Source organism: Athene noctua, chromosome 2 (genome assembly GCF_965140245.1).
Source record: "Athene noctua chromosome 2, bAthNoc1.hap1.1, whole genome shotgun sequence".
In the NCBI taxonomy this organism is placed as follows: Eukaryota; Metazoa; Chordata; class Aves; order Strigiformes; family Strigidae; genus Athene; species Athene noctua.
In genome coordinates, this window is record NC_134038.1 from 150,556,205 (window position 1) to 150,579,055 (window position 22,851).

The following is a 22,851-nucleotide window of genomic DNA, read 5'->3' on the forward strand; positions in this document are numbered from 1 at the left end:
TTCATTTCTCCCATAGTGCAAGATATAGGTTCATGTCCTGTCACCAGCCTAAGTAAGTTAATTCTTTGTGTGTCCCAAATGAATCCCTTTGTCCCTTCCCACTCCTCACAGTTGGGTGAAATCACCCCAACATGGGACTGCAAGACAGTCTTTTACTTTTGTCATAAGTGCTTCAAAATGGTGCTTGAAAAATGGGTAATTTTGTTTACTGAACCCAAAACTTTTCTGTGTCTTTTTCAGTTTAAAAAAGCTTGGGGAAAAAAAAAAATAAAAATGATTGCAGATAAATCCAAACTAGATGAAGTGCTGATCTGCAAATTCAGTCAGCGACAGAACCTGAGCTGTTTCCTCATGTGAGCAGCCTGGTCCATGACTGCCAGCAGCACTTTTATATCCAGCTACCTTGACTGCAAAATGACTTCCACCCTTCCAGTGTGTAGGTTGTGCTCCACCAGCAGCAATCACCTAAGGTAACCCTTGAATTCATTAAAGCATGTGTTCTTTTGCAACCAGTCCACTTCAAAGCCAATCCAGCTATGCTTCATCAAGCCTTCAAGATAGAAACATGCACTTAAAATGGACAATTGTGTTTAAACTAATTCTACTTAATGTCATAATTTCATAATTAAAAGATATGCCAATGAGCCAAATTAACATAAAGACGATTCAAATTGTTTAGGTCCACTTGCACTATAATGCTTGAACAACTGTGAGTAGGTTGATTTAGGATTTTTTTTTATTATTTTGAAGCAACTTTTCCCGAGAAGGGTAAGGATTTAATTGTTGCAGAATATAACAAGTATATATATGGCTGCCAAAGGCACAGTAGAAATGGAGACAAACCAAGACGAGCAAGGATATTTCCGAATTAAATACGTGCTATCAACATACTTACAGACTGCCTACAGGATTCCTACAGGACCCTGTCTTAACTGCTATGGCACATGAATGAGGGTATCCTTCCATTTTTGAATGTGTAGAGATTTACTTAAGATGTGGTGCTCATTTTTTTGGGCATAAAATAATCTCACTAGGAAAGTATACATGCCAAAGGGAAGAGCGAAGCCACAGAAAGCAGAACTATTTGTCATATGCTTGGTCTCAGGTTGAAATATAATTTCTTAAGAGATATTAGCAAAGATTTTCTATCAAATGCAGTTGTTAAATGTTTTCAAATATTCTAGAATGATGCCGTCCAACATCACAAAAAATTGAGTTCATGTCTGAAGTGAAGTTACTATAAGGGTTCCATAACAATGAGACTTCATTAGTCAGTCACTCATCAAAGAAACACAACAAAGCAGCAAATCTTGTAAAAACTAATCATTTATGAATTTCATGGTAAGGCCTTAGGAAGGGTGAGAAAAAAATCCGAGAGCCAACAAGGAATCCTTGATCAAAAAAGCTTAGGAACCACCTGTCTAAAAAAACCTATAGATTAAAAAAGTAGGACACACATTCTTGATTTTTGAGGCATATCAAAATATTCTAAAGAAAGTGTATTTTATGACCTGGACTCTTAATTAACAGAGGAATATTATCATCTTACATTTGTTTTCAGAAAGACGAAGTGTCATATGTTCATGACATTTGGATTACTCTCTTCCATCTTCTGCATAGGAACAATTACACCAGGACAGGCTAAAAAAGAGGAGGGTGGGGACATAGCAGTAGAGGAAGAAAGAAGTTCAAGTGAGTGCTGAAAACTGGGCATGGACCAACAAGAGAGGTGGAGAAGTCTGGGAGCCATGGTCCTCCTCCCTTTAACCCCTATCCATCAGATGAAATGGATACATAAGGTCATTCACACAACTCAGAGAAGGGAGCACTTGAGGCTTAGTGGGGTTTAGGGCCCTAAAGATAGAATTTCTGGTAAATGGTAAAATACCTGCTGTAGAGAATACTGTTGCAGAGAGCTCAACAGGAGACCCTGAGACAGGTTAGGCTATGACAGGAACGGGATGGCTTGGACAATACACAGAAGATCTGAAGTTTTAACATTGATAGAACTCTATAGGTCTCTGCAAACTAATTCATGTACTCAGAAAATCCTTATGACATCAAGCCTAGAAATATCATTATTTTATAGACATGAAGTCAGCAGAGGCAAGCTGAACAATATTCTCAAAGCCAGTGACCTACTGTCAGAAAGAGTGTTCTTAACCAGTAATAATAAAAATGTGAGCTCCAGGGCTTGTTCACAAGAAAATTCTTCAAGAATTGAGGCCAAAAAAATGACATAAGCAGTTACAAAAGGGGAAGTATAGATACACTCCAAGGGTAGAAGAAAAGCAACACACACAAATTGAAGAGCAAATAACTGCCCAGCAAGGAGCTTAAAGAAAGTATTTGATTTATTCAGCTATTTTATCTGAAGGGCTGGTAATTTTAACCAACATGAAGAATTGTTTGAAATAATCATTCTGATTTCACAGTGACAATGTAGAAGAGGAAAGAAAAAAGGAGGGGAGGGAAGCTGAAAAGAGAGCTAGCTGAGCAGCAAAGATAAAAGAGAAACAGGATTGCCTGGCTCTTGGTTCCAAGTTCATCCTCGTGGCCATCCTATAGTGTGGAAAAATTCCAAGCCCTGAGAAGTGGAAACAGAACGGGGAGGTTGAAACATTAGGAATGCTTAGCAACTCCTTCGTATTTTAACTTCATCCTTACGCTCCAAAAAGTATCGCAGAGAAAAAGGAACTGAATTATGATTTGATTAAATAGAATGTAAACAGTAATTTGAAAACAAAGAGCGATGCAATTTGTTGCGTAGTCACACAACATTCCTCTTGGATTTGAAATTCACCAGCAGCAGTTCCACCCCTTTTGAAAGTATAGCCTGACGTCTGGGCTGTTCAGCCTGAGCAGCTGCTGGAGCTACTAAGTCTTTTTTCATCTTCTGCCAGGATGGGAGTGATACAGCTTCCCAACCCATCTAGGATCCTGTGCTTTTCTTTTCATATTGTCCTCATTCTGCTTCAACAGACTACTGCCGAAAGAGAACTGAAGTTTGTAGTTGTCGTAAGTAGATTTGTTTTCTATTTTGCTGCGGGGAATACAGGGAATTTGATATGGTTGTCAAATCAAACAAGGTGTGCAGCTGCTTTACCTCTTTTTAGACTTAGAAATAACTACTGCTGACCTTTTGCTTACTGAGTTTAAAGACTTTAATTAAAGAAGATAAAAATGCCTCTAGTTACAAGAATTATAATTTCCTGACCCCTAGTTATTATTTCAAGATAACTGAACAATTTAGCTTTGTGGTAGATGCATAGTGCACAGGAGTTAAGAGATCTGAGGTCGAAGTCTACCTGTTCTTTCTTAATTTAGCTGGCACTGATGCACAGTCTGAGAGCTGGAAATTATGGCCTACCTTCTTTGTGCTTGGAAGCCAAAGCTTATGTTTGCAGAAGTTACCACAAAAACAGAAGTATTTTTCATCTCAGAATAACTGAATTGGCACAGCAGTGTACTGAGAAATGGAAAAGGGCATTTTTATGTAGAGATTTGAGATACATGTTGCATTAACTGCAGTCAGGTTGAAAACAGACTGTAATCCCTCTTTTGATGGGCCATTTCTTATTTTAAAGTAACTAGACACTACTTCAATGTCACTTCCCCCAGTACCTCACGTAAAAGATTAATTCAGTGAAAGAGTTTGGATCATGAAAGTTGTATTATAGTCCTTTCCATTCTAATTTCTTTTTTTAAATAGGCATATTTTCAATGCAAAGTTGTGGGGACTGGAATTCACATTTATAAATAAGAATTTTAAGATCTTCTTCTTTCACCCTTCTCTGTTTGAGACATTATGTGCATACACAGGTAACAGACAAAACATATCCAACACATATCATCTAGCTCTAGATAAAGTATTCATACCTAGTTGTCTATTGGATGCGCTGTAGATGTGCCACTTGGAGAGAGGCCAGCATGCACTGGAAAAACCAGTTCCTACGCTTGCTGAGGCTTACTGCTCTATCAGACACTACACACAGCAGGGACTCAATGCTAATTCCAGTAACGTACTGTGTATAGCAATATACTTAAATGTTGTTTCAATGACAACAGGGAGAACTGGACACACAGATGAAATCAGGCAGTCAGCAAACCTTGGAGAATTACCTCTCTGAAGGGAAGGAGACTTTTATTGAATTGCAGCTGTTATTGTGTTCTAACAGGCAGTGGTTTTGCAGGAAGAGTTACAGGAAATGCTCACCATTATGGAGATAGAGGCTTCCTATCCAAAATTAGCTACTTACCACAACTGTGCAGTCACCTTCTGCACCTACCAAAAAAAAAAAAAAAAAAAAAAAAAAAAAAAGATAGCACTTTATTTATAGGGTATCTTATCACAGTTAATGTTAAAACAATAGGTAAATTTAATTTAAACGGACTTCCTTTTATCCCTGATATTTTTCCTCAGACTGACCAATCTGCCTGATTGAATTTTCATGGGAATAGAATTGTTAGCATAAATAAATACGATCAAAATTGACCCCAGAACATTCCACTGATATAATGGGATATAATGAGGGTATGGATACAGTCAATGTAAGTCTAAAAGGTATCTTTCTGAGATAATTCAATAGCCATTTTCCAGCTGTACTCTGTAAGTTGCAATTTCACCTGAGAGCACTACTGCATTGTGAAAATGTCATAATGACTTTTAAAATAAATTTTCCTAGCAGAATTACACAATATAAAATACGTCTGCAGGGGAAAAAAAAACAGACAAATGTTCTGTTTTGTACACTTACAGAATTGTGTTATGCTCTGGGACAGTGTCTTGATCTGTCCTCACGATTTCCATCTTTGTGCTGATTCTGTGCATTTTGATTACTGGCCACAAGTCCTTTTGGATGAAAAGCTCTAATTCAAGATAATTTGTCAAAATGCTATTTTAATTTTCTTTCTCACATATAAACATAAGCCTTCACCATAATTCTTGGGCAATGGATTTAAATTAGACATAAGAGAAGAAAATAGGAAATATGTAAGACCATCAGTACCCAAGTAAAAGTGAAATATTGATTTATTGCCTCTGTATAAAGAAATTCTGACCTGTAACTTCTGCCTCCACACAGGCACTCATTTTACCTGTCATATATACAAAGTGGTGTGGTTTCAGAGGTACTGTGATTTCATCATGTCTTTCTTCTTGTAACACAGGATAGGAAGTGTTGACTGAACATGTTATCTACTTGTCTAATCAAGTCAAGCCATTCAAAACCTTGACTAAACATGCTCAGTATTTCTGCATCTATGAATTCGCCAGCAGCATGACTGGTTCCATTTCTCTCTTGTTTCTTCATTCCTATTGCTGGCTTCAGAATAATAAATCTTTTTGTTTGAAGTTGAGTCTGTCAATAAAAATGTCTGTAAGAGTCTCACTGTAACTCAGAGACAGATAGTTCACTATATATAATTCATGGCATTTCTGAATGAAGTATATACTACACATGCCACACTCTGAGTTCAGCCTCTCCTCCGCACCAGTTTTTCTGCAATACGATTTTTCACCTGACAACAATGGAAGCAAATGTTGACCAAAGTCTGAGTCATGTGGCCATTTTGATCTGAAGTGATCACCCTCACAAAGTTACAAAGAGTGAATGGGAGAACCCATCTGTTTCAAAGCTGTATTAGAGTTGAAGGAGGGGGTATTTGGTAACTATCCATCTACTGCTTTTGAGAACCGACTGAGGTGAAGCACTTCAGATAGAAGTGCTGAAATGAATATACCAAACAGGTGGGCTTTGCTCCTTTTGTGTACATCATCCTTGCCCTCCCTTCATTCTTGATTTCTAGTGGTTTTTCACCTTTTATGATGACTCCTGTTCTTTTTTGCTCATCCTGTCATGTTCTAAATCTTCTGAAACGTCAGGAAGGTAATCTGTAGGCCAGGAGGAATAAATGCTGCAGCACACAGATTTTTAAATTAACTTGAAGGATCAATTCCTTCTTAACAAGATCCAAATGATGTGTGTTGAGAAATACATATTGATGAGCAAGGCAAGATCTGTAGGGATACATTTTCTTTCCCTGACAGTATCAGATGTTCTAATGAAAAAGATAAATTTTCAAATACACAAGCTCTTCTGAAAGTTTAAAATTAAAAAAAAAGTCTCCTAAAATGTAGCTATGACTGAACAAGTTAGCCTTTTAGGTTAAGTGATTGTTCATAAGGGCATTCATTGTTTCATTTCCAACTGCAACTGAAGCAAAGTCATTTTCAGAAGGAGCAAGCAAGAAGGAGGTTTGAGCACAAACAAAAATCAGTTTGCTGAGAAGCTTAGTCCTTTAATTCCTAAAAACAGGGTTCTGCTCTTAGAAGTATTTGTTTCTTTCCTGCTACTTCCAACTTAGTGTTACTATCATATTTATATGTCACTGTGTAATGAAGATACAGAAATACAAATGGGGAACTGAACTTTTTTCTATTTTGTGTAGACTTAAAGAAGCTGTGCTGCTTTTTAGAATAGAACGCCCTCCACCGCTTCCATTTCTTTAGGTTACAAAGAAAGAATTTTTCTTCACATCTGCTCTCACATGTCTTTTCATATTGAGTATCTTTTGATCTTGATCTGCTTGCCTTCTAATCTCTGTTCAGCTAAAATATGACTCTGTTCTGGCTTATTGAGTTTTTAGGGGTTGACTGTTGTGACAGTGAAATACACTCTGAGGGTTATGTTGCACATCAAGTATAAAGCATCATAAAGCAGTATTTAAAATCTAACACATTTTCAGTAATTTTTCACTAATAAAAAGGACATATTTTTTAGTCAAGTGTTGATCCATTGCTACATATCGCCTAAAATATAGTCATTTAATCATGTCAGTCAGTTTGAGCAACTGTCAATTACTCATAAAAATGCTTTTCTGTGAAGCTGGATAATATAAGAAAGTATGCAGCTACATTGTAATTGGGAATTTAACCTTCATTCTTTACAGAGGCATCAGCTTGTCCAGAAAAGCTAATGAATCCTACCTGACATCTATGTAAGTCAGCACGTCAAAACATCAAGGAAATAAGCAGTGACACAAAAGTCCTCCCCACTCATTTTTCTTGCACTCAACTGAATCAATCACCAGACAATGTAACTCTTAACCTGTTCTCCACTAGAAGTGCACTGAGAAATTATTATAAAGAACCAAATGAGATTCCAGATTACTAAGAAAAGATATGTACAGAATTAAAAATTGCATAGAGAAGCAAAAATAAAATATTTAAGAAAGATTTTATGGACTATTTTTCTGTACTTGAACTCAAAAAAAAAGGTGTTTTTTTCTCGAAACTGTGCAAATTCGTGTTGATCAACATGTTGATCACGGTGAAAAAACCTCCTTGATTTGCTGAAAAATATTCATTTCAGGTTGGCCACATCTTCAGTGAAATTCAACCAGCAAAGCAAAAAAACAATAAGCAGTTTTCTACATGGTTCTAATGGTAACATCTACTCTAGCAAACCTTGCTGTCTATTGTAGAAAATGAACAGAGGGAGAAATACAATTATATTTGCCTTTAAAGGATACTATTTTTCATCTCTGAAGTACCTGCTCTAGTACAGGTTTGTGCACATTAGTACAGAAGGCTGATGAAAAGGGTGTGTGTTGTAATTAAAACATTAAGCTACACTGCTTGTGTTTATTTTGAAAAATATAAACACAAAACACCTCCCAGTGGGAGTGGCAAACTAAGTAGCGTGTACAAACCTCTCTAAAGTTTGGGCAAGAATGATGTGGCTTAATGAGGCAATGGAGAGTATTAATTATAATGAAGCTATATACTAACAAGGTATTATGGAATAAATGTCATTTTATGAACAAATATACCATGCTTCCACACTGTCATTCTATTCTGCAGTCAGGAATGACGTTGGTTATGTGAACATTGGTACAAACAAAGGTAACTTTTGCAACACTTTGGATCAGCATCCTAGAAGATTATCTGGAGCCCTGTGAATTTGTATTCCAGCATTTCCTTTCATGTATAATTTTTTTTTTTTTCTAAGCCCACACATGACATACTTAAGGAGGATAATTCAGAGGTTTTCAGAACTATTTAATCTAGGGTTGGCAATTTCTTTACATGCTGGAGTAAAAATATGAAAAGTCTCATTTAAGGTTTCTGATGTAAAAATCATATGATTGAATGTATCATACTAATATTCATCATGCTGGAGTGTCCAGGATATGAAAGTGAACAACCTCTTTGCTCTCACTGAATTTAACAAAGTCCTACAGACTTTCAAAAATATTTTCATACATGTATGCTAAAGTATTAATAAATATTAAGTAAACAGACAGTGTAAATTTTTATACTATTTCATCTTTATATTTTAGGATGACTGAGAAATCAGACATAAGATCCGTGTGTACATGGAGTTACTTTTAAAGATACTACTATGAAAAGAGTGGTTACCAGAAGTTTCAAATGCCTATGTCAAAGTAATAAAACCACGTCAGTAATCGGTTTAATATTCAGAGGTGCTGAGTGTCCAAATTCAGTCAGATTTCTTGTCCAGATGTCTAGGTCAGCGTTAACATCTTGGCTGATTAATGTTCTAGGAGGAATAATCATCAGGCTCGTGCCCACTAAATTCCTAAATAATTATACCTGTATTTGTGTGCAAAGAATGCACTCCAAATCCTACTTGACTAGGTTTCTGCTTGCTCTCCCATATTTTAATTTGAAAAATGGCACTGGAAGTATACTGTATGCTTGACTTCTAGCTAGGTAAGAGAGGAATGTTAACAGTAATTAATTCTATTTTTCTGTTGGTAATATTGTTAGGTTTTCCGACATGGTGACCGAACACCGATTGTAAACTTTCCAACTGATCTACACAAAGAAAGTGAATGGCCCCAGGGATTTGGACAACTTACCCAGGTATGTTGACTTTCTTAGAAGCTTTTATATGCTACTAAAATAGGAAGTGGGCAGATTTTTTTATGTGTCTCAGAAACATTAGCAAAGCCCAAGTACTCATAGTTGGTATTAGCAATATCCTGTAATTCTTAAATATTTTTGCAACATTATTCATCCGACTACAGTTAAACTGAAATCTTGTCCATCGTAGCTTTATAACTACCTTCCTAAAAGCAACAACTTCCTGACAGTGCGTCTGCATTTAAATAAGTGGCAAGTTTAAACATTGTCTATACTCTAAACACTGATGAAATTCTAACGACCCTTAAGCACTGGGCCCTGTGACAGGGTGAAAGAATGACACCTGCCCACCAGGTCAGGTGATGAGTCCACATCTCAACACTTGACTGGCAACTTCCTACTTACAAAACAAAGGAAGTCTTGCAGGACAAGGGGACAGTGTGCCTTCTAATCAGGTTGCTTCCAGCCCAGAGTTTCACTAGGATGCACTGAACCTACTTCTTGCTCTGGCATTCTGACATCAAGTCTTAGCTCTTTAACTTTTTTTGAAATTCTGGAGCAAAGAGAGGCCAACATATTTTCTAATAATACTTCATGCACAAGCGTGAATCAGAGACAGTTCAGCATTTAGTGTTTGAAGTGTGGCTTGAAAGATGTGTAAATTTCAGACACTCAGGCAACACATTACTCTCACCAGGCACATAGCTTACGTTGTAAGAGGAAAAAAAGTTCCTGCTTTGGCGCAGGTTTTTTTGAGAGCTTTTTGCCATTTTCTTATCTTTTCAGCAACAGTAATAAGAATGTACTTGTTTGACAGCTGAAAGTTAAAAAGTTCAGCTCACAGCTTTAGAAATGAGTAACGGAAAGGACTGTACAGTCTAAGACAACTGCAGGTGCACCAAGGCAAAGGTGAAAGGACGTTACTTAAGGCATGAAATACAAGCCACAGATTTATCAGGCTGATCAAAAAGAGCAATGACAATAATAAATACTAGGTTAACAATCATCCTTTCTCAGCTGTCACTAACTGTCATGGATGGAGTGATGCACTTCACTCACAAGAGAGAAGTAGCAATATTTTTATTGATATAAATCAGTGATCTGACAAAGTTTGATAGTAAATGCAACACTGGTTCAAGAAGATTCGATGGCAAGGTACACCTGATTATTTACTGCATAGAGGACAAGGTCGGATAAAACTGTCAGGGAGACCCTCCCGTTGAATCATGAGGTTCAGTGAGAACCCCCTTGCTTTCTAAACTCCTTCTCAGAGAGGAGTCTAGGTGAGGCTGGATGCCCTCTAGTCCCAGACTTGGTCAATAGGTAATGTCTACAGGATTATATGCACACAATCAACCCTTTATATCACTTAGCTAAGATTTCAAAGTTTCAGCACACTTATTCCCAATTCACTTAGTGAGTATCTGATGTGATAAGGATTCTCTCAGCTTCAAGGAGTAACCTTGAGAGGTGTCCCTACTCAAAGGGAGATCCTGGTGTGCAGCCCATTGCCATGCAGGAGAGTTTAGCGGGCCCTGGGCTGTCCACTATTTATGGAGTAAGATAATTGGCTTATATTTACATATTTACATACAAACTACAGGTGTTTCTTCCAGATGTGACAGACACTGACCAGCACTGTTGTTGGGTGGGTGCATTGTTCAAATAAGCCTTTGGCTATTGTGTTGTAATCTGTCTCTCCCAAATCCACTTTGAGCCCAATGCAGCCATCATGACAAGACACATCCATTACGATTGCCACTGGTGGTTTTCACTTGAGCAGACAGGATGGGGGTGGGGGGTAGGGGGAGGGAAGCACACCACCACACTAATTGACATGCATTCTAAAGAATAATGTTATTCATTAATGACTCCAGGAGCATCTACGGAGCTACAGTATATAGAATCAGGTGCATTGCCTTTCTTGTAGCAGATATTGAAGTCTTAACATTTCGAAATGTATCATTTTTTCATAGATATAAATGAGTACTTCTGTTAAAAATTCTAGATCATCTACAACCTATGCACCGCATTATGCAAATGGTTAATGATCACTTAAAAATTGAATACTGAAGAAAAAAAAAAATTGTACAGAAACTTCTACATTAAGATCCTCCAAACACCTTAATCTAATATTAATCTGTATGCTTGCCTTGCAGACTGGAATGAAGCAGCTATTTGAACTTGGACAGTACATGAAGAAAAGATATTCCAACTTTTTGAACAGCACATACAACCGGCAAGAGGTATATAACAGAACTGTCTGGAGGACATTCCTCTGGCATAACAGAACTATGGACTTGAGCTAGATAAAAGTACATCGTCATATTCTTTTCATTAATGGAAAAATTAAGGTAATAGAAGAACATTTCTGAAAGTCAGGCTTTTATGTCAAGGTAAAAACAGACTAAAGTCTAACTTTCAGCTCCTACATTCAGTTTGGGTCTTCCACTGCCTGGTTTTCCAGGACTGAACAGCTCCACACCACCAAATGAATTGGGAATTTACACATAGTGACCCAAAATTGTTCTACCCTGTTGAAAGGTGAATGCATATCCAGCCATGTGATGGGCCATGCTCACATACTTCATCCTGTAAAAGAGTGGTCTAACAGTTGTTTGGATGTGCTTTTCACATGGTACAGATCCATTGTGGGGAAGATACCACTACCATTTTGGTCTATACATGAGGGATGCTTTAATGGTAAAAGTCTAGAGCTTTGCCATGCTTCCAAGAGATGTTTGTGGTTCTAAGTGCCTTCATTCCTGAGGTATAGCAGATGGACCATAGAATCATAGAATCGTAGAATCATTTAGGTGGGAAAATACCTTTAATACCACGTCCAACTGTAAATCTAATACTGTCAAGTCCACCACTAACCGTGTCCCTACATACCACATGTACAAGTGTCAACTTTCCTCTGAATCTCAGAAGACAGAGATCTTCCTTTTTTTAAATCATGCTTTCTTATTATTCTTAGTTCAGTCTGAGGGTTAGATTCCAAATTAAATGATGCTTTGGTGATTCCATTTATGCAATTGTAGTCGGGCCCTAGAAAGCTGAGTTAGGGTTTCACTGGTTTGACTTTATGCAAAAACATAAAGCTGAAAATGAGAAGCCAGGATTGATGAGCTGGGTAAAAATTCCTTATTATTTTTATTGTTTCCATTTTATTTTTAACTCTTTGCCATTCTATCTCCAGTTTTACATTCAAAGTACAGATTATGATCGCACCATTATGAGTGCCCAGTCATACCTTTCTGGACTCTTTCCACCAACTAGCAGCCAAATCTGGAACCCTGAGCTTCTCTGGCAACCCATTCCAGTTCATATTTTTCAAAAATCAACAGAGCGGGTGAGTACTGGCTGGACACTTCCTATAATGCCTTCAACTTTCCCAGAAGAAAAAAAAAAAAAAAAAAAAAAGTGGGGGGAGGAAGCTAAAAATATTTCCTATTCTTTTTGAGTTTAATCTAATAGAAAACATGAACCGTAGCTACTGGCTGACAAATATGTCATAGGTCAACTGTAATTGCTACAGCAATCAATAATTGCTGCATGAAAAATCTTTCTATAGTTGCAGAATACCTGGATTGTCACCCACACTACCATTTTCTTCATTATATTATAGGGAAGTTGCCCTAAAACTTTATAGAGAACAAGTGCTTTTCTAAGCACCAATCAGCTAGACAGACCTTCCCTCCTTGGCAAGTTTGTTCCATAGTTTATTCAAGGAATGGAATTTTCATCACTGTAGCCACTGTAATGACCTCTCAATTATTACTTTCCTGTTCTGGTAGCACTTAGGCACCCTAATTACACACAAGGGCCCTTTTATGCTCAGTGCTATACAAACGTTTAATGAAACCCTAGCACTTGCCTTGTGTTCATAATAAGAGCAGACCTACCTGAATAATAGGTCTTGCAGAAGTTTTAGAATATGTAGCTCTCTCTGCCTGAGTCAGATTTAGATTTTAATTTCACTGTCTCCCATGACAAGGTCTGTGTAAGGAACAGTGTGTTGAACAAGGATAAAATGTTGTTGAGTGTAATGACAGAAAGGCTAATTTTCTTCTATCTTTGAGAAGAGGAGCTGACTTTAAGGAAATGTATAAAAAAACCCTATTAAATAACTGCCTGTCCAGTCACCAGCATCAGAGGATGGGCTTTGTCATTAGTGGATGGCCACACCTACCTCCCATTGACATTCCTCCATTCTTGGAGGCCATGCTTGAAAGCTGGTACAGAGAGAAACGGATTCCACACACTGGGTTAAACAAATGTGATTCAGCTCAAAACTTAACTCTCCCTCAACAGAAAAGAAGGCTGTCACTGTTATTTAAATGTGGGACACCAGGGGAAACTCTCTCACTAGAAGATGGAAAAAGCATCGAAGTGGTCAGAACTTTGGCCAAATAAAACCTCAAAGCCCTTAGGGGAATCAGTGCAGTGCAATGACCTGTTTAGAGAAGGCAAGCTCATTTGTGGGAATCCCTATTACCTCATCACTTCTGCAGCTGCTTCAGGAGTGGGTATTGATGTTTCACTGAAACACACCTCTGCAAAAACTTAAAATTTCTGATAAATATGAAAACCGTCTGGAAAAAACATTGTTCCCTTAAGCCAAGCAGATGTTTGAGGGTATTTTCAAGCACTAAGCAACACAAAGTGGGAAATTGAGGTCCAGTACAAACCCCTAATCACAGTTTATTTTTCAGCCACTGAAATCTATGAAGACCCAATAGGCAACTGCTTAATGAGGCCAAAGGGAGTGGCTTAATTAAGAACACCTAGAGGGGGATGATTAAGCCATACAGCAAGAGAAACATTTGTTATTGTGTAATTAAACAACATTCTCTACTTTCATATTGCAGCTTTGAGTCTTTACTCTCCAGTGTGCTGCTGTTACAGAAAAAATGCACCCTTGGAAAACTGTCCAAATGAAAGTGTGCTAGTGCCAGTTGGTAGTTGCTGCAAGTTTCATGTTGATAAATCAAAGACAAAAGAGATGCACTTGGAAGTACCATCTGCTAATGTTCACCCCAAGACCTTCTTGAACATACATAATCCATAGATAATGAAGTTAGTATCTCCACTGTATGTTGTCAGTTCCTTGACATGATTTGTATGGTTATAGGATTAATATTAGTGCTGGGTCAGAAAAGCTCCAGTGATGTGACATAAAGTGCTGAACCAGCACAAGCTTATTTTTCTCATCATAACTTTTTACTGACACTCTGTGCTGGAGCAGGTATCATCTGTCCATCTGCTGTTGGCATAAAGCACGTTTTCCAGAGCACGGAGTTTAGTGGACACATATGTATTCACACATGGTTCAGATCAAATATGTACTATCTGGTGACTTCAAAATACACTCAGAGTTATTAAAAGTGAATCATACCCCTAAATAAGAACAGAGCTATTAGGCTCATACCTTTTTGATATTTCAGGAGCACAATTTATTTGTCTCTCTTGTTTCGAGTCCTGTCCATTAGGTGGTATTTGAAATACTTACCATAATACACCGCTTACCTCCAAAAAGATGAGAGCAGGGTGTGTAGGTGCAGAAGCAATTCAGATTCCAGTATCAGGTGGAGTCAAGCTGCATCTAGGAGGATTCAGAAATTAAGAGGGATATCATAGCTTTTAAAAATTTCTGATCATGGATCCTGCTCTGTTTCTCAAAGCAATTCCCTGACAGACGTGCATAATTTCTTTTTATCAAAACCAGTTAAACTGAGGGAAATCAAGCTATCATAGACACAAGCAGCCACTGAAAAGTCAAGTTACCATAGTCCATTGCTTATGTTAACTATATTAATGAAGAAGCTACCCAAACAAACCATTATGAAGTAGATATAGCATGACCATGAATCTAATAAATATTAGATCAGTAATCAAAAAACTAGAGGTGTGTTAATTAATTCTAGAACTATTCTAAGTTCTACTTTTCTTCTTTCAGAGGTTGAATTTTCCTCTGCCTGACTGTCCCCGTTTTGATGAACTTCAGAATGAAACACAAACATCTAGTGAATTTCAAAACAGAATACAACCATACATGGTAAGACAAAATAAAAAGTAAACAAAATCTGAGAAGGAAAGTAACTAAGATGTAGAAGTTATGGAATTGCATTGTTTTCTTTTGCTAAAAGGCAAAAATAAATAATGAAAAAAAAAAAAAAAAACCAACTGAGGACTCTCTTAAAATCAGAAATTTAGGCCAATATGATAAAGAAGTATGGTTGATATGCTTAGGCATTTCTCATACTTAATGCAGAGTATACTTAATCTTTAGAAATGTGAATTTAACATTAATTTTCTGAGAATATTTAGAGCTGCATATAATTAAAGTTCCACAATCTGAGGGGGAATAAATTTCTGGATGTAGCAATTTCCAGCTTTATAGGGTTACACAAAATCAATTCTAAAAAACCTGATAAATCCAAAATTTGGGAAGGTTTATGCCTTCCTGCTCTGATTTTCTGAAGCTGACACTACAACAGAGAACTAAAGCAAGCCCAACCATGGAAACAGTCTGATTTATGTAAATTTCTCTGAAATGCATTTTGGATCCATCAGAAGATATGCTTCTGTTTTGGTCATGACACAAATCCTCAGCATCAGGGATTCAGATTTTCCATTCCAGTGCTGCAGCAGGATGTAGGTACAGGGATGGTGTACTTGCCTCAAGCGACCATGTTCTTGTGGATAATAATTGCTCTAGATAGTAGTTATAGCTGCTCTCTTGTTTGCTACCATGCACTTTGCAACAGCACTACTGCACAAGAAAGCAGGAGTCTCATGTTCCTCATACCCTGCCTGCACCTGTACATTTTCTCTTGAGTCACTTCAGGCTTAGTGCTTGAGCTAAACCCAACATCTGCTTTTTTGGTTTATTTCTAACTTTCTGCTAGTTCAGCTACTCTAGTCAGCCTCACTTATCTCCCGGGGAGGTGAATTATCCTCTCTCTTAGGTACTAGTATGAAACAAGTAATATGGCAATTAAGGACTCGCTTTATTCCCCTGTGGTAGCAAATAGCAAGAATCCCTATGGGAATTGTTGTGGAACTCTTACTTAGATATTCAGCTCCTCTTCGATGGCAGAAGGAAAACCTAGTTTCCTCTTCAATTTCTTTTTGCCTCATCCTGAATATTTGCCCCACTTATCTTAAATTTTCTGGGTTTTCCTCGCTTTTTTTCTCATATTCCTTTTCCCTTAGCACCTTCCTCTTCCTTATATCTGAAGGCTTGAGGTGACTGAGGTAGCCTGCTGGAGCAGTCAGAAGAGGGAGAGAAGAGTGCAGCGGAGAGCACCAGATTATCCATAGCAGGGTTGAGAAAAAGCAGTGTCTGAAACAGCGATCAGTATCTTGAAATGGTTACAAAATGAAATCTGCAATCAAATCTTCTGCTACAGTTAAAATTAAACACAACTCTGTTTCCAGGTTGGGTGATAATGAATCTGTATGCATATATGTTCCATATGTATTGAGTAGTTGTGGTATACTCTTCACTTTTTTTCCCCCAGGACTTTTTACAAACAATGGCAGTTAACACAGGACTTGAACTAAATAATCTTAAAATACTGGACAACTTCCAGCTCTGGAATACATATGATACTCTACACTGTGAGGTAATAATAAGGCAGTAAGGGTTGGAGAAGAAAATAACTCCTAAATTGGGTTTTAATTAAACCATAGCAATATGGAAGGCATAGGAATGAATTACCTTCTGGCCTGAATTTGTGCCTTTTTTTTTTTTTTTTTTTTTTTTAATTTGAATCTAAGTTCTAATTTAGTGCATTGGTAAAAGATAACTCAAAACCATGGTTTACAGCTTGGGAAACTGTTGTTTCCATTTGATCTTTTATCCGGAAGCACTGGTACCAAAATCCATTCCCTTTATTCCCCAGGTTTCCTTCCCAATATGCTGCTATAGAATTATTTGAGTATGCTGCTGTGGTGGTTTACCTAGGACATATTTATGATTTTTAACAGGAAAATGAAATTATTTGCTTTAACCTGTCAACAGATAAACATCAAAATATTTGATGGTAAAATTGAGAGGCGAGATTATGATCTATCAGTTAGACAATTAGGAGATGATGATTGGTCCCGATAAATAAAATCAGACTGGCCCTAAGCATGGGATGATTCCATCTGGCCCTCGTCATTATCATCAGCACATGAAGCTTGTTGAACATACCCTCCACGCACTGAGGCACTTAGATGCTATAAGACACTGTCACTCTTACAGGACTGGAGAGTGACACTTGTCTACAGTGACGGAACTGCTATCTGGACAACTGTATGGAAAAGATGTGAAATGGTGGAGCTAGTTTATACCCTGAAGATGCTGAAGGAAAGAGAATAAGACATATCTCTGCAATCTTTCACACTACCAAAACCGAAAACGTATATCACTATAGCAAGACACATTATACCTACAAGAGATCCCACCCACACAGGTGTTTCCCCTCTTCCCATTCATCCACTTCAGGTTGATCCCCATTTCCACAAAGGGTATTTCAGGGCATGTTGATGAGTTAAACCACACTGGGCAAAGAATTGCAGGACAGCCTCAGAGAGTCCAGATGTAGTAGTGTGAGGCTGGGCAACAGGATGGTGGAAACCAGTAGAAGAAAACAACATTATTTTATTTTCTTTTATCACTAGGATATTCACAATTATACTCTTCCTGTATGGGCCACCAAAGATGTAATTGACAAAATGGAAAAACTGGCAGAATTGTCTTTATTATCACTATTTGGGCTTTATAAAACAGAAGAGAAATCCCGACTACAAGGAGGTAATTAAAAAATGCATCGCTCTCAGAAAAGGGGAGACAATGCTTATGATAACATGCAACGTCCTGTCACCTTACTTATGCAAAAATACTGATACAGAACCTTAATTTGAAACTATGGACATGGGATGACATATTAAGCATGAAAATATATGCTGAACGTTGTCATTTGCATGGATGAGATACTGAAACAAGCTGTAAACATGAATGTCTTTAGTTATCTCATAGTTTTTTAAGAGATTAGGATTTTAACAAAGATTATAGAAATCCAATGGGAAAAAACAAGTCTTCATGGGAATGATCATTACCTGTCTGGCATTAGGTTAGTTAGTTCTGTTTCTCCAACATTTATTCTAATTGTTTCCTGATCTTTGTTTTTCCCTTTGATATACTGGCTATATATTGTCCCAGAACCTTGGCAACACATTGGTAGATCTCTGAAAGATGCTCCAAATCAGTCCAATCAGATTAGAAGAGGAGAGATCCAGGATATGTCTGTACTGCAAGAACTCGGGCTATTGCTTAGCTCTAAAACTGAGGTGCACAGGCTATGCATATATAACAGTACTTTAGGACATAACGCAGGCATTCCTGATGTCCATGAGCAGGAAACCCAAACCAAAACACGGAAACACAAATCATTCAAGTGAGATTGAGTATCTGCAGGCTGGACTGTTTGGGGCTAGGCTTTATAATGCACCTACCCTTCAGTCTAGACCTAGGTACAGAATTATCAGCAGCCTTATTGTCTAGGCATGGACCTCGATGGATCAAGCCATATAGTAATTAAAGGCTCAGCCCTGCATTAAAGCCCACTACCAGGTAGCTGGCCATATGTGGTCAAGACGTTTTTCCTAGTGTTCAGGCAGACCAATTATGCTCTCTTTCCCTAGAATGGTATAAATTGTGCTACAGGGCATTTCTGCTGCCCTTAGCACGTTGGCTTTAGAATATCTCTGGTCTGGAGAAGGAGTACAAGAGAGCTTTGGAAAAATGAAGAATTGATACCGTGTGACTTGTTGGAAGTAACCAGTTAAAAGTATTTCTTCAGCATCTAGAGAGGAGGAGGCTAGCACAGCTGTCATTATTGCAACACTGCAAACCGGCAAAAAATGTTGGAGAGGAGGTCTTAGCATAACAAAACCAAAAGTGTCATTAGCCCCACTTCTCAGGATAGTTCTAGATGATCTCCTGTAAATCCTGCCACTTGACCTGGAACATGAGTGATATATTTCATTTCTGTAGTATATTCTCTCTAGTATGGACTTGCAATAAGCTAAAAAATTAGTATGGGGACTGATTAGTTATCTTCTATCTGATACTCAAAATCTTTTGCATTTTTGTTTCTATGCAAATGTTTTTTCTTCATTTTCCTCTTCTTTCTTCCCATATTTTTAAGGTGTCCTTGTGAATATTATTTTAAATAGTATTAAACAAGCTGCAAATTCTTCAAAACAAAGAAAAATGGAGGTCTACTCTGCCGTGAGTATTTTCATCTTTCATAAATCTTGCTATGATTTTACCAGTAAAAGAACCTTAAAGAGAATAATCAGTCTCCCTGTAAGTTAAAGGAAAGAATAATACAATACAGTTCAATTCAGCTAACAAGCTGAACACCAGTTAGTACAAAAACACAGCAGGAGCAAGGATCTCACCTCAGTTTCAGTCAACTGTACTCAGTAAAGAAAACTATGTATTTTATCATCTTTTTTCTGCAACTTAATGATGCAGTTTCTATAAGTTGCATCTTTCCTTAAGTGCTCCTAACCCTGAAGATGCTGGCATATAGCAGAACTTCAGCTGCGCCTCCAAATCCTTCCTCTGCTTAAGAAGGGATGATACAGCTGTGGATTATTTTTATTTATTTATTTTAGAGGATGAAGAGGGCCATTTGGGTCAGACGAAGATCCACTTAGCTCATTCATTATCCTGTCTAACAGTGGCCAACGGCAGGGAAGAATGTGAGAATAATGCCAGCACAGAGTGATGCTTCCCCTGTCACGACCTGCCAGAAATATGTGGCTTAGGGACTTCCTGAGATAGAATCTGTGTCTGTGTGTTTAATAGCTCTTGACAGACTTTCTTCCATCGATTTATCTAATCACTTTTTTAATGCACTTGTACTTTTGGCCTCTGCAACATCCTGTGGCAATGACTTGTGTGTTAAAAGAAAAAAAGTACTTCCTTTTTTTTTTTTTTTTTTTTGAAACTTAATACTGATTTAGCTCCTTCCTAGCATTTCTATTGTGAGAAACAGGGAACAGTCATTCTTTATTCACTTTTTCTGGGTCACTTATGAATTTACTATTTTCTGTCACACCTCTTCCATCTTTCCTTTTCCAAGACAGAGTCCTACCCTATTTAATCTTTCCTCATATAGAAACTGCTCAATACCTTAAATCTTTCTTCCTGCTTTTTCTGTGTATTTTCTAGTCCTACTAAGTTCTTTTTGAAAAGGAGAAAGTGCATCCAGAATTTCCACTGCTGCTTTAATGCCTTGGGGCCAAGTATACTCTTATTTTGAAAACTGATCACTCTAAAAAGTTCCAGATGCTGGAACTTTTAATAATTAAAATGTAACTGTTATACTATAATATAAATGATCCTAGCAAATATGTATATGAATATGCTTGCAAAATTTAGCCATCAAGGTATTTGGACTTCTGTCCTTTAGCTCTTCTTCCTGGGATACCCTGAAAGTGGAGGGATAATGGGGAGAGGAAGAGACTGCAGGTGGGTGGGTAACTGATTCCATCAAAATAGAAGCCAAACTGAGATTTTATTGTGTAAGTCCAGACAGAAGGAATAACAATTTAAAAAGTTCTGGAGTATAGGTGGAGGTGAGGAGAATAGTCTTTGTACATAACTGTTTGTCTGGTACACTATCTGAAAGAAGTACTTTGTATCTTCACTTGAAATGCCCTAGGATATAAGAATTTATACTGCCTTAATCTGACCTTGGAACCAAAAACAATCCTAAAGGAAGGAATAGCGCAAAATGCACCAAAAACCCTAGATTTATTTCTCAGGCCACATCTTGCTTTCTCCCAGTAACTGTCTCTAAAATACTACAAGATCATGTAAGACACATACTGCAGTAACTCTTTGGAAATGCCCCCTGCTGCCTGTATGTAAAACATGTTAAGATGTTTTTCCCAATGGTGAATATGCTGAATAAGTTTTTATGGTCAAATTTATGCAAGTTTTCATTTATCTTGATTTCTACTCCCTCTCTGCTCTTGTCACATTACTCTGGATAAATGGTAACTGACTTAACTGACTTTCAAGGATGGATTTTTTCTTTTTTCCAATAGCATGACACCACAATTGGGGCCCTCCAGATTGCTCTCAATATTTTCAATGGAAAACTGCCACCATACGCTTCTTGCCAGTTTTTTGAACTCTACCAAGAAAGCAGTGGGCAAGTATCTTCTTATCTATGAAAGAAGAAAGAATGTTTGGACTTTGGTTCTCCCTTTACCAAAATTATTTTCCACTCAAATATTGTGAGGAGATACAAATGCTTTTTAAACTGATACTTCACTGAGCAGTCCCCAGGCACAAATTTATATTAAAACCAGGAAAAATTACATTTGCTGCATGCGCGTATCTGTGTGCTTTGAAAGATAGAAAACAGGCCTTGCCAACTGGAAGTAAATAGTAAAATAAATTTTCCTCATTTTTCAAATGATAGCAACATTTCCAAGACATCTCATAAATCCCAAGGTAAACCAGCTGGCTTAGAAGAGCCTGGTGCTGTTGCCATTCAAGGAGCCTTCAGAAGGACCTTCTGAGCTGACTGGTGATCTGTGCAGTAATGTAACCAACTTTGGCAAAGGAGGCTTTGCGGATATCTTTCACAAAGCCTCCATACTTGAAGAACAGGTTCTAGAATAGGATGTTAAAGCTGATTCCCAACACTGGCTCTAAATAGGAAACCTTCTATTTAAGAACCTTTAAAAAAAAAAAAATCTTTTCACTATTGTTAATCAGGCGATATAGCATTGAAATGCATTATCGGAACGACTCTTCAAAGGATCCTTACCTACTCACTCTGCCAGGATGCACCTCTGCTTGTCCACTTGAGAAGTTTGCTGAATTAGTTTCTCCTGTAATTACAGAAAACTGGTCAAAGGAATGTGGGAGGAAAGACAAAACGAAAGGTAGTGTAACAGCTCTGTATTTTCTACATTAGACATGGAGAAATTTTATCAATGGCTTCAAACTTTGTATCTTTCACATAATTGGTAGATCTCCCTTTAACAAGTGTGGATCAGCTTTACTATGGACAGGGAAAGCTGACAGAAATTAAATTTCTCTGAAAATGTGAAGAGTAGACATGCCCACCAATGTGACGACAGTGCTATTATTAGCATACCTCACATAAAGAGCTACCTAAAGATTATGGCCAAAACCACAGCTCCACTTCGCAATGAGTCTTGTGTATGCTGCACACATCAGACCTTCTGTAGACGCAAAGCAAAACCAGCTTCCACAGTAACTGTCACAAGTACTATGTATTGAGGATACCTTAACCTCCACTGTATAGAGTGCATATGATCCATGCAGATAGAGCAGCTGCTTGCCTCAGACTACCAACAACTGACAGCTGATAACCTCTTCCCGTCTAAATATTTCCATGAGGGAAGTGAATGGTAAGACAACACATGCTACTTTCCAATAGTCCTGGTATTTCCCCTTTCCCGCATATATTCAGTGTTATGCTGATCCCTAATGAAACTCCTCATTTGCATTAACTACACATGGTCCCTCTTGCCCTGTGAAAACCTAGGAGTGAGATTTCCCCCATGCACAGAAAGTTATCTATGCATTTCCAGGACTGAAGTATATGTTGTTATACTTACATTACATATGTCAGTAAATGCAGGCCATGTCATCTTGTCAGAACTGTGAATGAAATGTAACTATATTTCCACTGTACATATTTGTAATTAGACTGTTATCTCTGTATGTAAAATGATATACATGTGTGTCTTTCATTAACTCCATTTTCCCTTATTGTTTTTCCTTCACAGATATTTTTATTGGATTTGACATTGCTGTTGGCTTGTTATTCATTTTTGACCTTGTACTACTCTACCTCCTTTATCATTATGGACGCTGCAGGCGCAGAAACAATTACCAAGACATTTAA

At 37.6% G+C, this 22,851-nt stretch overlaps 1 protein-coding gene across 1 annotated transcript; it reads left to right on the forward strand.

Moving 5' to 3' along the window:
* The first annotated feature begins 2,904 nt into the window (after window positions 1–2,904).
* On the forward strand, window positions 2,905–22,851 carry LOC141957126 (prostatic acid phosphatase-like). Its single transcript, XM_074898113.1, has 11 exons — window positions 2,905–3,018; window positions 8,795–8,890; window positions 11,050–11,136; window positions 12,093–12,245; window positions 14,853–14,951; window positions 16,420–16,524; window positions 17,567–17,699; window positions 19,096–19,178; window positions 21,011–21,117; window positions 21,690–21,859; window positions 22,733–22,851. The coding sequence occupies exons 1-11, from the start codon at window positions 2,905–2,907 to the stop codon at window positions 22,849–22,851; spliced, it is 1,266 nt and encodes a 421-aa protein (XP_074754214.1).

Excerpts from the sequence above, each read along its gene's own strand:
- LOC141957126 (XM_074898113.1), top strand. The coding sequence starts at position 2,905 with ATGGGAGTGATACAGCTTCCCAACCCATCTAGGATCCTGTGCTTTTCT. Across the intron at positions 11,137-12,092 it reads GCACATACAACCGGCAAGAG|TTTTACATTCAAAGTACAGA; the intron begins GTATATAACAGA and ends TTCTATCTCCAG. Across the intron at positions 12,246-14,852 it reads TTCAAAAATCAACAGAGCGG|AGGTTGAATTTTCCTCTGCC; the intron begins GTGAGTACTGGC and ends TTCTTCTTTCAG.